Genomic DNA, 15,188 nt, shown 5'->3' with positions numbered 1-15,188 from the left:
TCTTGGGAGCCCCTCTAGCTTCATAGATCGTTTTATACATCAGCATCACAGTATGCCGGGCAGTAGACTTCCCTGTACTGATAAGGAGTTGGCTACAGTGGAATGTCTCCCAGCTCTTCAGGACTGGTAAGTACAGCTCTCCCTGTCTCGGTATGTTTGAGCAGCTGGGCATTCCCTGAGAGGTCGATTCAGGGGCCCCCTCACCCCCTCTCTTCTCTCCCCTGCCCCTAACTCCCCTCCTTCCCCCCTAACGGGGGGGGGGGCTTTGCATGGATGCTGAGTGGTGTGGGCGTGCCCCTGGGCCCTCACCTGGGTTCTGGCTGTACTGGGGGTGCCTGGGTCCTGAGTGCTTAATCCCGGGAGGTGTCTGTGAGGGTTTCCCCTGTGTCGGTGCAGCGCTGTGTCTGCCACATGTTTCTTTCTGCTTCTCATGGCGCTGGCTGGCGGACATTTTCTGTGTGGGCAAAGGACAGCATGCTTCTGGGCTTCAAGCAGCCATTTTCCCGGTGATTCCCTATTCAGAACACTGGTGGCCATTTTCTTGAAGCCGGACCACGTTTTTTGTGCACTACCAGCAGTTTCCTGTGCCCTCAGCTTCCTGTTTTGTCATCACAGAGCGCTGGCAGGCTTTCTATGTGATCTGGACACGTTTTTCAGATCGCTCAGCGATCGTTCACCAATCGCTCTGACGGCTGCCCCCGACAGCTTTGGTCCCTCTGCATCTGGGAGCGCTTGGGGGCTACAGGTACTGCTGTATACAGTGCGGTACTCCTCAGGGTGGTGAGTCCGGCGGGTTAGAACCCCTCAGTCAGCGGCAGCAAGGGGGGTGGGACTGTCACTGCCCTAAGTCCCCTTCAGGTGGCAGACAGGGTATGGTCAGCATGGCTTCAGAAACTGGTGTTTCTTCCCCCTGAAATCCAGGCAATTGCAACCAGGTCACCTGCAGACTGCGCGGTTCCCCTGGACACCCTGACGGCGGTCCTCAATTCGTTTGTTGCCAAGATAGAGGCGGTGCGTGGGAAGAAAGGGGCTAAAAAGTGGCCCCTGCCCCCCCCCTCGTCCTCTGAGGAGAGCTCTGACGCAGACTCGGGTCTTGCTGAGGCCAGTGACCTCTCCTCTGTCTTGTCAGATGATGCTGACCAGGACCGTTCGGACAGTGAGGATGAGTCCGGGTCCATGCGTGACAAAGCGCTTGTTGGAGCACTTATCACAGCTGTGCGTGATACCCTGAAGATTCAGGAGCCAGCGGATCCCCCTGCTGATGTACCGGCCCCTTTTGGATCCCTCAAGCCAGCACGTTCACCTAAGGTGTTCCCTTATCTGACTGATTTTGACAAGTTCATCTACAAGGAATGGGGTCACCCGCAATGGACCTTTTCAGTCCCCAAATACATGGCGGTGCGTTACCCCTTTGAGGAAAGCCTTCTCAAAAAGTGGTTGGCTCCTCCGGTCATGGACCCCCCAGTATCCAGGTTAAATAAAGTAACCACGATCCCGGTTGAGGGAACTCCTGCATTGAAGGATCCCATAGGCAGGAAGGCCGAAGCGGTGGCTCATTCCTTGTTTACGGTCGTGGGGTCTGCCGTGTGACCTTACTGGTATCCGCACTTGTGTCGCAGACATTAACTGAGTGGGCAAAACGATTGCACTGCGAATTGGGAGAGCAACAGGCTTCCCCTGTCTGCGTGGAACTAGCTGGCCAACTAGTGCAAGGCCTTAAGTACATCTGTGACACGCCCCTGGATACTCTTCCTCTGTTATCCAGGGCTTCAGTATCAGCTGTGGTGCTGAGGTGCCTAATTTGGCTTAAATGCTGGTCTGCTGACCATGCATCCAAAAAAGCCCTGACGGATCTTCCTTTCCTTGGCGACCAGCTCTTTGGAGCCTCGTTAGATGACATTATTAAAAAAGCCACTGGTGGTAAGATTACACTACTCCCACAGGCCAGGAAAGCTAAGGAGCCACGCCATCTTTTCCCGCTCACAAGCGGCTTTTTTGTCCGCCCGGAGCTTCGACTAAACGTCCCCAGCCCGACGGGATGCCCACGGACGGTCAGAAATGTCCCTGGAATTGCAAGCCTAACAAGCCTGCAAATAAAAGTGCTACCGCATGAAGGTTTGCCCCCACCCTTGTCTCAGGTGGGGGGGGGAGTCGCCTTCGGGAGTTTGCAGCCCGGTGTTTCTCCCGGTTATCCGACCAATGGGTCTGTGATCTGATTTCCACAGGCTACAAGATAGAGTTTCTCTCTTGGCCGCCAAAAAGATTCAATCAATGTTGTCAAATGACGTGTTTATTACTATGTAACTAGTGTTACCACTCCCTAGGGGGCAGTATTGGACTTTTAATATAGTTACCAAAAGGTGGCAGTAGTGAATTAAAAATGAATAGTAGTGAATTAAAAATGATTTTGGAAACTCACTTAAAATGTCACGATATCACTTCAGCTAACCTTTGACCTGAGCCTTAAGCAAAACTATAAATATGATATGATGATCCATATCTGACAGATACATCAGACTTCTTGTCTCTACAAAAGATATTTCTTTATCGTACATCAACGGACACAGAGCCACAGTAATAACTGTATGGGTTATATGGCACCTTCAGGTGGTGGACACTGGCACACCCTAAACAGAAAGTTCAATTCCCCATAAAATCCCTCCCCTTACCGGGAGTACCTCAGTTTTTTTGCCAGTGTCTTAGGTGTTGGTCACGAGTAAAGATGTGCTGTGCTGAACATTCCTTACTGGGGCAAGCCATGCAACCGAATCCATTCAAAGTGTCCTTTCCAGGCCGAATTGAATGGTACCCGGGCCTCGTGTCTGAAGAAGCAAGGTTTTGCCTGTAACTCTTCTCTTTTTAGAGAGCTGGACCCTTGGATCCAGTATTTGTTTTTTTCAGCTGTATTCCTGGCGGGGTGCTTTTTACAGGCCCAGGGCTGTGGAAAAATAGGGGGCCCCAGTCCCTGAAGGTTATCTAAACAGAGCCCACCATGAGAGGTGAAGATTGGGTCTGTTACCACAGAACCCTGCAGCTGGATAAGGCAAGGGAGATTGCTAAGGAATTTTTCTAATTCTTGTGGGTTTTCTCCTTTAAAGTAAATGTTGCTATGCCTATAGTCACCACCAGGGGCTGCCAAGAGCATGTACCTGTTCCATGCTTGTCAGTCTTGCCTCTGTGTACAAGCTGCACGCTTCCTCTGGCCCAGGCTCCAGGTAAAGTTGTGGGAAAGGGGGATTTTCTCCTCCTAGGAATGTCCCCCCACCTGGATAGCTTTCCTCCAGGCAGTGGGAGCATGGCATCAAGGCTGTATTTTAAAATAGATAAGGGAGAGGGGCGCAATGGGTGGTTGGAGGAAGGGGCGGGGCTTAGTCCGTTGGTGCGATTAACGCGCCCATCGTGGGCTGCATAGCTATAAAATGCACCTTTTTTCAGGTGCATACAGCTAGGGGGGACACAGAGTGAATGGGTGGCATATGAGTGATTGACACAGGCATTCCCAGGCACATTTAATTTAAGCATCAGGCTGTGCTTAATAACAGCAGCAGTTGCTGGACTATTGCTCAGCAGTGGGTGAATTTTTTTGGTGGTACCTCTGTGGTTGTGCTCGGCACTATGACCAGGTGAGGTGGTTCAAATGCCGCAAAGACCAAGGACACAACGGGGTCACTCTCATGTCCTAATAACTCTCCCTTTGCAACACCATCCCATACTAAGGAGGCTGGTCAGAGTGAGCCATCAGGCTCACAAGGGGCTGCAATTGCTTCCGACACTTCAGCCCCTGTCTATATATAACTGAGCAGGTTTTCTCCTCATGAGTGGGTTAGAGGAAAGATTGGTGGCTTTAATCACATCTTCACGGAGTGGGGAAGGGGGAAGATGAATCCCCATCAGGGGACCATGAACAGGCTGATGATTCCTCTTCCGAGGAATCAAGTGGGGAAGGACCTTCTTCAGCTTCAGGTGCTGAGAAATTGCTGGTGCATTCTCTTACTGAAATGGTCCGTGCCACATTTAAGCTACCCTTAAAGAAGTCGGTTGAAGAGCCCACTTTCTGTTTGGGTTCACTAAAGCCCCTGCAAGCCTTGCATGCCTTTCCTGTCCATTCATTACTAGAAAAGCTTATGTATTCTGAGTGGAATCACCCAGATAAGCAGTTTTTTCCTCTTTATCCTATGGAGGAAAAATCCACTAAGATGTTGAGTATACCAGCAATTGATGCTGCTATATGCTCTGTGAATAAAAGTTTGACTTGTCCACTTAGGGATCCAACTGATAAAAAATTGGAATTCCTGTTAAAAAAATAGTTTTCTCCCTGGCAGGCTCAGTGGCTCAACCTGCAGTGGCAGCAATTGGAGTATGTTAGTCCTTGAGAGACCACTTGAAACAGGTGTTCAAGGTGTTCCCTGAACAGCAGGCCCAGGAATTAGCTGAGCTGCCAGCAGCTTTGATGCAATCAGAGATTATATTCTTCAAAGCTCTCGCCTTATGCTTGGGTTGGTACATATACGTAGAATCTTATGGTTAAAAGGTTGGTCAGCCAAAGTGCAAGAAGCTCCTGGCTGGTTTTCCTTTTTGCTGTGAAAATCTGTTTGAGGAAGATTTGGACAAATATATCCAAAAAATATCAAGTGGGAAAAGTACCCTTTGCCAGTTAAGAAAAAGAGTAAATGCCCCTCATTTAAACGTGCTCTTTCTCTAGTGCCAGGAGCATCAGCCTCCAGGCAGTCGCGACGGCCTCCACCATCCGGTTCAAGAGTTAAACCTCAGGGTCAACCCCAGGGACAAATAAATCCTGGAGGAGGAAACCCACAAGACAGAACACTAAAGCCTCTTTATGAACTTAGACCGACTTTTGTCGCAAAAAGTGATCATGGTGGTCCCTGTGGAAGAGCAGGGGTTGGGGTTTTATTCAAGCCTTTTCATGGTACCATGGAGTCTATCCGATCAGCAGTCTCCATCCTACAAGGGGGATCACTTCTGGCATCAATGGACATAAAGGATGCATACCTGCATGCCCCTATTTTCACCACTCACCACAAGTATCTGCGTTTCAAAGTAGAAAAACATAATTTTCAGTTTGTAGCCTTGCATTTTGGTCTAGCTACTGCACCTCGGGTGTTTACAAAACTTCTGACCAGATTAAGGACTCAAGATATAACAATAATAGCATACCTGGATGACCTACTGTTAATAGACTGGTCGGTAATCTGCTTGGATCACAGCATGGTCACCACAGTGAACTATCTGGAATACCTAGGTTGGGTCCTCAACCTAGAGAAATCTTCTTTAAAGCCAGTGAGAAGATTAGAGTACTTGGGTCTGGTCATAGATGCAGCCCAGAAGAAGGTGTTTTTACCCCAGGCAAAGATCATTGCCATAAAGGAGCTGCTTTAAGGGAGCAGGGCAAAGAAAGGTCCTTCCATTCCCCTTTGTATGAGGTTGTTGGGGAAGATGGTGGCTTCATTCGAAGCAGTTCCCTATGCTCAGTTTAATTCGAGACTGCTGCAAAACAGTATCATATCGGCCTGGAACAAGAAGATTCTAGCACTAGATTGTCCAATGTGTTTGTCACCAAAAGTGGGCCAGAGCCTCAGTTGGCGGAGGATATCTGAGAATCTGCAGAAGGGGAGATCTTTCTTACCTGTTACCTGGAAGGTGGTAACAACAGATTGCAGCCTTTCAGGTTGGGGAGCATTCCTGGAAGAAGCGTTTGTCCAGGGGAAATGGTCCAGAACTGAAAGGACCTCAACATTCTAGAGATCGGGGCAGCACATCTAAACCCAAGGCCTGGACATTCAGGTTGCAGAATTCTCCTGTCAGGATTCAATCTGCCAATGCCACAGCAGTGGCTTATATAAATCGCCAAGGGGGCACCAGAAGTCAGGCAGCCGAGGGAGAGGTAAACCATATCCTAACCTGTGCAGAAAAACATGTGCCGTGCATATATATATATCTTCATTCCAGGGGTAGAGAACTGGCAGGCAGACTACTTAAGTCGCCAGCAGTTGTTCCCGAGGGAATGGTCCCTTCACCCTGACATCTTCCTGGCTATATGCCAAAGATGGGGGATCCCGGATGTATATCTCTTTGCATACAGGTTCAATAACAAAGTCGACAACTTTATGTGAAGAACAAGGGATCCACTCACGTGCGGAACAGATGCGTTGGTGACCCCGTGGGATCAGTTCTCACTGATTTATACATTCCCTCCTATTCTGCTGCTACCTCAACTTCTTCGCAGGATCAAGTGGGAAAGGAAGTCAGTAGTTCTTGGTGTGCAGAAATAGTAAAGATGGTGGTAGGGGTCCCATGGACCCTACTACCACATCCAGACCTGCTATCTCAGGGACCAGTATTTCATCCTACTTTACAAATGCTAAATGTAACGGTTTGGCTATTGAAACCCACAGTCTGAAGAATTGTGGGCTTTCATGCTCAGTGATATATACCTTTATTAATGCAAGGAAGCCAGCTTCCAGAGTCATTTATTATAGAGTCTGGAAGGCATATGATTCCTGGTGTGTATCCAGGGGTTGGCATCCTAGAACGTATGTCATAAGTAGAATTCTTGCCTTTCTGCAAATGGGGCTAGAGATGAAACTGGCCCTGAGTACTATCTAGGGCCAGGTCTTGGCCTTATCAATATTGTTTTAGGGTCAGCTTGCTTCGCATTCTTTGGTCTGAAGCTTTATATAGGAGGTAATGTGGCTTAATCCACTGGTTAGAGCACCCCTGAACCCTTGGGACTCAAATTTAGTTCTGTCAGCATTACAGAAACTGCCTTTTGAGCCGATATGACATATCCCTTTGGTCCGTTTGACAAGGAAGCTAGTTATTCTAGTAGCCATTTCTTCTGCAAGAAGGGTATAAGAGTTGGCGGCTCTTTCTTGTAAGTATAGAGTAATATTGAGTCCTCATTCTAGCTTTCTGCCAAAGGTGGTTTCAGGTTTTCAACTAAACCAGGATATTGTTTTACCTTAATTTTTTTTTCCTGAACCCTCTTCCAAGGAAGAAAAGTCACTACATTTTTTGGATGTGGTGAGAGCAGTCAAAATCTATTTGAAGGTGACTGCTGCGATTCGGAAAACAGTTGTTTTGTTTGTGTTGCCTGAAGATCCTATTAAAGAAAAGACAGCATCGAAATACACTATTGCCAAATGGATTCGGCAAGTAATTATTCAAGCTTATGGCTTGAAGTGGAAGATTCCAGCTTTTTACATCAAAGAGCACTCCACCAGGGTGCTTCATGGGCAGTGCATCACCAAGCCTCCATGGCTCAAATCTGCAAGGCCGCAACCTGGTCTTCAGTCCATACATTTACCAGATTCTATCAGGTGGATGTAAGAAGGTATGAGGATATCGCCTTTGGGCGCAGTGTGCTGCAGGCAGCAGTATCAGACCTCAGGTCTAATTTCACCCTACTTTTGTTTTGTGTCCCCTCTCCTCAATTGGCATTCCTCTGGGACATCCCATATAGTTATGACTGTGGCTTTGTGTCCCGTGATGTATGATAAAGAAAATAGGATTTTTATAACAGTTTACCTGTAAAATCCTTTTCTTGGAGTACATCATGGGACACAGCGGTCCCTCCCCTATTTCTGGTTACACATGTATTGCTTTGCTACAAAACTGAGGTACTTTCGATAAGGGGAGGGGTTATATGGGGAATTGAACTTCCTGTTTAGGGTGTGCCAGTGTACATCACCTGAAGGTGCAATATAACTCATACAGTTATTACTTTGCCTCTGTGTCCCGTGATGTACTCCAAGAAAAGGATTTTACAGGTAAGCTGTTATAAAAATCCTACTTTGTGTGTTTTCAGGATACATTTGACAATATATTTATTTTTAAATCTTCTTGGTTTTTGTGTAACGTACAAAATTGATAACCCATATATGTTCAGGTATCACTGTTAGTGAATCATACAAAAAATAAGTAACAGGGAAAACATGTCCAGATAAGAAACAAACAGAGCCAGAATACATGGCAATATGACCATTAGCTAGGTATACCCCATCATAATTTAAGAGTATCAGTAGTATCCAAGAGACATACAAGGACAGATAGGTTACATCACATTTCACAAGCAAAAGTGTTTTCTCAGTAGAGTAAAGCTGTACCAGAGATATAGGAAGATGGGCATTATATAATGTACATACTGTAGATGTCACTTTTCTGTCCAGGTCGATATATTCAGGATTTACAAAATTTGTACAACACAATAGATAAAGTAGGTAGAAAAGTTAGGGAAAGGGGAATAGAAGCCAGAGTCAGAGTAACTCCACCTCCAGCCTCAGTCATCCAATGGCAAATGCCATATCCAAGGTCGCCACGTCTTCTCAAATTTAGATTGATTATTATGGAGGATACAGGTCTTTGTCTTTAATCATGATCCAATTCAATTTTTGTTTGCATAGTCAAATGTCACTGTTGACCAGCTCCAACAATGTGCAATGGCTTTCTAGCAGCCAGAATTATATAGGTAATCTAATGTGAGGTATATTTAGAATGGCCCCTTTCCAGTTTTTGAAAGCGAGTGATCTCTGGAGTTCACCCCTGTAACTGAGCAAATAAAAGTAAACGCACTTATCCAGAGCCTAGTCTCCTTGAGACATCACCCCCAGATATTGTGCTTTTCCTGGCTGCAGTGTCTGAAGCATTGGGAAGAGGCCCACACGTTCATCCTGGAATAGACCATATACCATTTTAATGGTTAATTGTCATTGGAGTTGACCAAGGCTGTATTAATTTCTCTGCCAGTACCTCCTTTCTGGGACTTGCAGTCCAACAATGTACTTTACTTGATAGGGGCTGGATTAATGGCCCTTGTAGCCAATAATCATGTTTCCCTGGGCAAGCCTAAAAATGTCCAGCAGCCAATCAAAATCCTTCTGGCTGGTTGCTAAGGGTAGGTCCTGCCCCTTGCATGCACTAAGAGCCAGTCAGTGCTCAGTCTATCTTCTGCCTCTCTGCAGCTGCCACTTAAGCAGGGAGAAAAAATGCCCTTTCTGCTGTTGATAATCAGCACTGCTGGGCAAGAGTTAAAGAGCCCAGCCTTTCAAAAATGTGTGAGCAAGTCTCTGCTCGGCAGCATCTAAATTGTGTGAGACCTAGTGTACAGTGTAAGACTGAGACCTCAAACCTATACCTAAAGACTCCACCATGATCATCAACTATGTAATAAAAAGATGTCATTGATGGACATGGGAATTTAGTAGATCTTGGACATTTGGATATACTGTCACCTACAGAAACCAAAAATGTTAAGCCTTTCCCTGCATAACCCCACCTCAAACCATCATGCCTACTTTTTTTTTGCTAGTGTCCTAGGAGTTTAGTTGCCTTTTTTCTTTGGTAACTTTAATGAAGACTTCAAAAACACTGCTTGAGCTAGTCTCCCCACTTAACAGCTGTCCAGATGGACATATCCCCACCAATAGCTTTGAAAGGTCATACTTGGACCCTGCTGGACTAGAGATTTGTGAGGCTAGCCTGGAATTTGACCTTCAGGTACTGAGCTCTGCATTGTGGTGTTTTGCAGCCCTCTGTGTACTGAAGTACTAGGAGCTACCTCACAGTTGGTTCAATTGGGAGCCATTTTAAAATGTCTGCAACCACCATCTCGCGGAGGGTCTCACAGCTCACACTCACAGTAGACTACAGGAGAAGGAAGCAGCAGGCTGGAACAACAAGGATAGTAAGGCGATAAGGAAGAGGTCAGGGCAACTAGCAGACAGGAACAACAGAGTACACGCCAAAGGTTCAGGGTCACAGGCAGAAAGGGATGGTCAGGGACATGCCAAAATGTCAAAGTCACAAGCAGACAGGAATCGTTGAGAACACACCAAGGTCGGTAACAGAGACAAACATAGAGCACACGGCAAGCAGGAAACAGGAAGCCAAACACACAATGGATACACAATGGTTGATCAGCATCGCTGACTTGCAGTGCACAGGTTAATATAGGGTTCCCTGATAGGGCCTGGGGTGGAGCCATGCTTAGAGGGGAGGTTATAAAAAAACACCGGGTGGAAGTGGCTGGCCTCTTAATCTGAACACATGAGGAGAGGTAAGCAAACAGGGGAAGATTACTGCATAACCATGACAATGACAATACAAACTGTAACCAGAAACCTAATTAACATGAGCTAATTAACTAATCGTTTAGACAGCCTAGGTGACACTGAGGCATATATATATATATATATATATATATATATATATATATATATTATACAGTACAGACCAAAAGTTTGGACACACCTTCTCATTCAAAGAGTTTTCTTTATTTTCATGACTATGAGAATTGTAGATTCACACTGAAGGCATCAAAACTATGAATTAACACATGTCCAATTATATACTGAACAAAAAAGTGTGAAACAACTGAAAATTTGTCTTATATTCTAAGTTCTTCAAAGTAGCCAGTAGTAAGCTTTGATTACTGCTCCGCACACTCTTGGCATTCTGTTGATGAGCTTCAAGAGGTAGTCACCCGAAATGGTTTTCACTTCACAGGTATGCCCTGTCAGGTTTAATAAGTGGGATTTCAAGCCTTATAAATGGGGTCGGGACCATCAGTTGTGTTGTGCAGGAGGTGGATTCAGTACACAGCTGATAGTCCTACTACTTTGTATTATGGCAAGAAAAAAGCAGCTAAGTAAAGAAAAACGAGTGGCCATCATTACTTTAAGAAATGAAGGTCAGTCAGTCCGAACAATTGGGAAAACTTTGAAAGTGTCCCCAAGTGCAGTGGCAAAAACCATCAAGCGCTACAAAGAAACTGGCTCACATGACGACCGCCCCAGGAAAGGAAGACCAAGAGTCACCTCTGCTGCGGACGATAAGTTCATCCGAGTCACCAGCCTCAGAAATCGCAGGTTAACAGCAGCTCAGATTAGAGAACAGGTCAATGCCACACAGAGTTCTAGCAGCAGACACATCTCTAGAAAAACTGTTAAGAGGAGACTGTGTGAATCAGGCCTTCATAGTAAAATAGCTGCTAGGAAACCACTGCTGAGGACAGGCAACAAGCAGAAGAGACTTGTTTGGGCTAAAGAACACAAGGAATGGACATTAGACCCGTGGAAATCTGTGCTTTGGTCTGATGAGTACAAGTTTGAGATCTTTGGTTCCAACCACCGTGTCTTTGTGCGACGCAGAAGAGGTGAACGGATGGACTCTACATACCTGGTTCCCACCGTGAAGCATGGAGGAGGTGTGATGGTGTTAGGGTGCTTTGCTGGTGACACTGTTGGGGATTTATTCAAAATTGAAGGCATACTGAACCAGCATGGCTACCACAGCATCTTGCAGCGGCATGCTATTCCATCCGGTTTGCGTTTAGTTGGACCATCATTTATTTTTCAAATAGGACAATGAGCCCAAACACACCTCCAGGCTGTGTAAGGGCTATTTGACCAAGAAGGAGAGTGATGGGGTGCTGCGCCAGAGGACCTGGCCTCCACAGTCACCGGACCTGAACCCGATCGAGATGGTTTGGGGTGTGCTGGACAGCAGAGTGAAGGCAAAAGGGCCAACGAGTGCTAAGCATCTCTGGGAACTCCTTCAAGACTGTTGGAAAGCCATTTCAGGTGACTACCTCTTGAAGCTCATCAACAGAATGCCAAGAGTGTGCGGAGCAGTAATCAAAGCAAAAGGTGACTACTTTGAAGAACCTAGAATATAAGACATATTTTCAGTTGTTTCACACTTTTTTGTTCAGTATATAATTGGACGTGTGTTAATTCATAGTTTTGATGCCTTCAGTGTGAATCTACAATTTTTATAGTCATGAAAATAAAGAAAACTCTTTGAATGAGAAGGTGTGTCCAAACTTTTGGTCTGTACTGTATATATATATATATATATTTATATATATATATATATATATAAAATATTTTATTTATTTCTTTATTTTGGGAGATATTGTGGATAAATAATACTGTTATATTTAAGTAACCACCTTCTCATTGTCCATCATTTTTCACATTCACTCTGTGCCCCTAATGTACACAGGGTGACTTAGACATAGGAGGTGCATGGGGAGCTGAAACCTCTCCAATGGATTCTGGGTTCCACGGTGCCTTAGACTGATTTTAGACATCTCAGATGTCCAAGAACTGCAAAATTCCTGTATAACAACAAAAAGGTCTCCTGTGGTCATGGGTGATGCAGTGGTGGTGGATGTTACACGGGATCTCTATAGCTCCAGGAAGATGCAAAAGCCTTTCTGCCCTCCAGGGGTTGGGGGAACCCAATGGAAAAACTATAAAAGAACAAAAAGAGGACACACCAGGCCTGCACATTACCCAAGGGATGTTTAAAAACATTTCTGAGTCCACAATGGGCACAAAACGACTAGGTCACCAAGACTGTATCCAACAAGCTGGAGGACCTTCCAGATGGCTAATCTGAGATATCTGGAAGGTCCTCCAGCTTGTTGGATACAGTATCGCTGACCAGGTCGCTTTGTGCCCATTGTGAACTCAGAAATGTTTTTTATGACAGTTTTGTTTGTATCTCTTTTTATCTTATATTATTAAACATTCCTTGGATAATGTGCAAGGCTGGTGCACCCTCTTTTCATTATTTTACAGTGCTAAGTTCCTCTGTACTCAATGAGCAATAAAGGAAATAAGATTTTTGTACTTACCAATAAATATTTTTCTTGAAATCCATTGGGAGACACAGGTCCCACCCCTCTTTTTAGTGTGTGTGTATGTATATATATATATGTATGTATATAATATGCTTTCTCTCAAAATTGAAGTATTAAGTTGGAAGCAGGGTTATACAGGGGCTAGCTTAATGTTTTTGTTTGCCAGTGTCTCAAACTCTTCTAGGTGACAGTATAGCCAATGTCCAAAAAATACAAAATTCCTGTGTCTCTCAATGGCCTTCAAGAAAAATATTTTGATAATGACAACAATCTATTTTTTTTTTTTTTTTTCTGATCGCATTAGTTAAGGAGGTTCTCACACCTAAGCTATTCATTGACTTTAGATCTTTAGATAGTTTCCATTATTTTTCAGTCACAGATTGATGTAGAAGCACTCAGTATTTTGTGCAGATAATCCTTGACTTACCTGTATCATAGGAGAATATAAGTATCCCAAGTTACTTTTCCTGGGTGGTTGCTATTCAGTAAAGATGGCACTAAGATGACAGATCAGTGCACAAACATGTCAGATGTATGCCACTATCATTCTGCAGATAGGATGTGCAGCAGCCTTCAATTCCAGCCTCTTTCACATATAAGTGTAATTTTTACTATTAGGAGTACACAATCTGCCCAGAGCTCAAGCTTCTTTGAGATGATCTTTTTTATGTGTACAAGACTTTTGTGGGTTGTTGCTTTTCTACAGATGAGTATGAAAGCAACAAGGTAGAAACCATACACACGCTACTGAATTCACAGACTACACAGTCAAATACCAGCCCATTCAGTTTCTCACTTACACAATAATCACAGACATCTCCTTGGCTGTATGGATTCAATACTTTATCTATAGGATTTAACCTAAAAGGAATGTAAATATCAGAGTTTCTGAGCTTGGATTTTTTTCTGCATGCTTGTTTCAAGTTAATGATGTGGAAAGTACTGAACTCAGATTCAGCCAGGCAGCAAGCATTTTGAGAAAGATGGCAGCAATGCCAAACTGCATATTTTTTTTCTTGGTACATGTTTTGTGTAAAGCCTATTGATCGTTTGATGTTCTGCTTCCTAATTCAGAATGTTTCTTGATTTAGTGAAGTTACTCTTGGGTTACATCTTTCACTTTTTTGAGGCTATGCCACCTTAAGACACAGATCTTATGTTAAGACATACTAAACTATATAAACTTTAGATTACTTTTTTGGTCTCTTTACAACCTCTTACGGCTGCATGCAGGACTGGATATTTGACCTACATAATCTATATTCTGTAGTCTATATTCTGGCAATATTACCAACGGTACTTACAATAAGAGTGTAGAAGGTCACTCGTCATAGCCAAAAGTAGTACAAAAGACTTATTTTTTTTAGGCATCCAGAGAGACCCAGAAAAGGTAAATCAACATTAAAGCAGTCCATCATGAGGCATATATCTATATAATTCTTTATAAAAAAAACAACAAAGAAGGATATAAAGATTCTAAGGATCTTTTTGTGCATAAATATTTAGATGATTATGGTTGATCCAAGCAGAAACATTTTCCGGCATTAATAAAACTGGAACTGTTTCCTTGTATAATTCACAAAACCACTCTAACACATCCCATGCCAGCTATGACAGGCCTGGCAGTACTCTGATACTAAAGGCCCACTGTGGAACTTTTAGGATCCACAGTGCCTACATATTTATGTGCAGGCAGATAAAATGCTACTCCCTGTGGGTTATAGCATAAAACTGAGTTTCTGTTTTAAATAATTTAATTAAAAAACAAATATTAAATGTATCCCTTTTCTTCAACTTGTTAATCAAATTGTCCAAACTGAAGCTGTCAGGGCTTTTAAACCACGTGTACTGACATGGGTCTCCTTTTTGCTGTTTAAACCTAATTAGAAGTACATTTAGAGAAGCAGAGGAAAACACACCTTTCCTCCCTGGCCAGAAAGGGGCAGCATATTCAGACCATATGAATGAGAATGGGAATTACTGCAGCATGGCTTTGATATTTTGAGAGAGGTGTCTCTTTTTTTATAGATTCATCTAGATTTCCAACCAAGTTATATACCTGGTGTGCTTAGCTGGTAACTGAGGAGTGTAGAGCCATCTTTTAAATTTAATTCAAATATTATTTGTGTTTCATGTCACCATGTTTTGTTTACTGTTTTCAGTATTTTTTTTTTGCTTTTTCAGGCAGTGACAAGCTGTACCACCAGTGGCTGTCAACAGTAAAGGTAAAATTGCTATGTTTTGTTCAGTACTATCCTATTTGTATATTCTGCATCTCTATTTTATATACTGTATACCCTGCTCGTATCACTACTGACAGGTTAAGTGAGTAACATTGATTATCTTGTTTCAATTGTATCTGAAAGTCGGTAGGAAATATTAGGCAGCAAGTGAACATGTTGTCCATGAAGGTAATGGGTTTAAAGCAGAAAAAATGAAACTGAGCTATATGCTCCAATGGGAAAAGGATCTCCGGGAAACCCTTGACCTAGAGAAGTGGCCCACTATATCAGAATCAGCCTCT

General features: G+C 44.0%; 1 protein-coding gene across 4 annotated transcripts in view; it reads left to right on the top strand.

The window, feature by feature from the left end:
• DENND1A (DENN domain containing 1A) overlaps nt 1-15,188 on the top strand; it is a 1,535,852-nt gene that overhangs the window by 1,229,764 nt on the left and 290,900 nt on the right. For all 4 annotated transcript variants that reach the window (XM_077478826.1, XM_077478827.1, XM_077478824.1 and 1 more), the window contains exon 16: nt 14,849-14,889. In XM_077478826.1, the coding sequence (XP_077334952.1) occupies nt 14,849-14,889 (41 nt within the window). The remainder of the gene's footprint in view (nt 1-14,848; nt 14,890-15,188) is intronic.

Source organism: Lithobates pipiens, unplaced genomic scaffold (assembly GCF_037356315.1).
Source record: "Lithobates pipiens isolate NorthernLeopardFrog02 unplaced genomic scaffold, aLitPip1_a1.2 Scaffold_1, whole genome shotgun sequence".
NCBI lineage: Eukaryota > Metazoa > Chordata > Amphibia > Anura > Ranidae > Lithobates > Lithobates pipiens.
The sequence above is the reverse complement of the archived record's forward strand: the minus strand, read 5'-3'. Positions and strand labels throughout refer to the sequence as shown.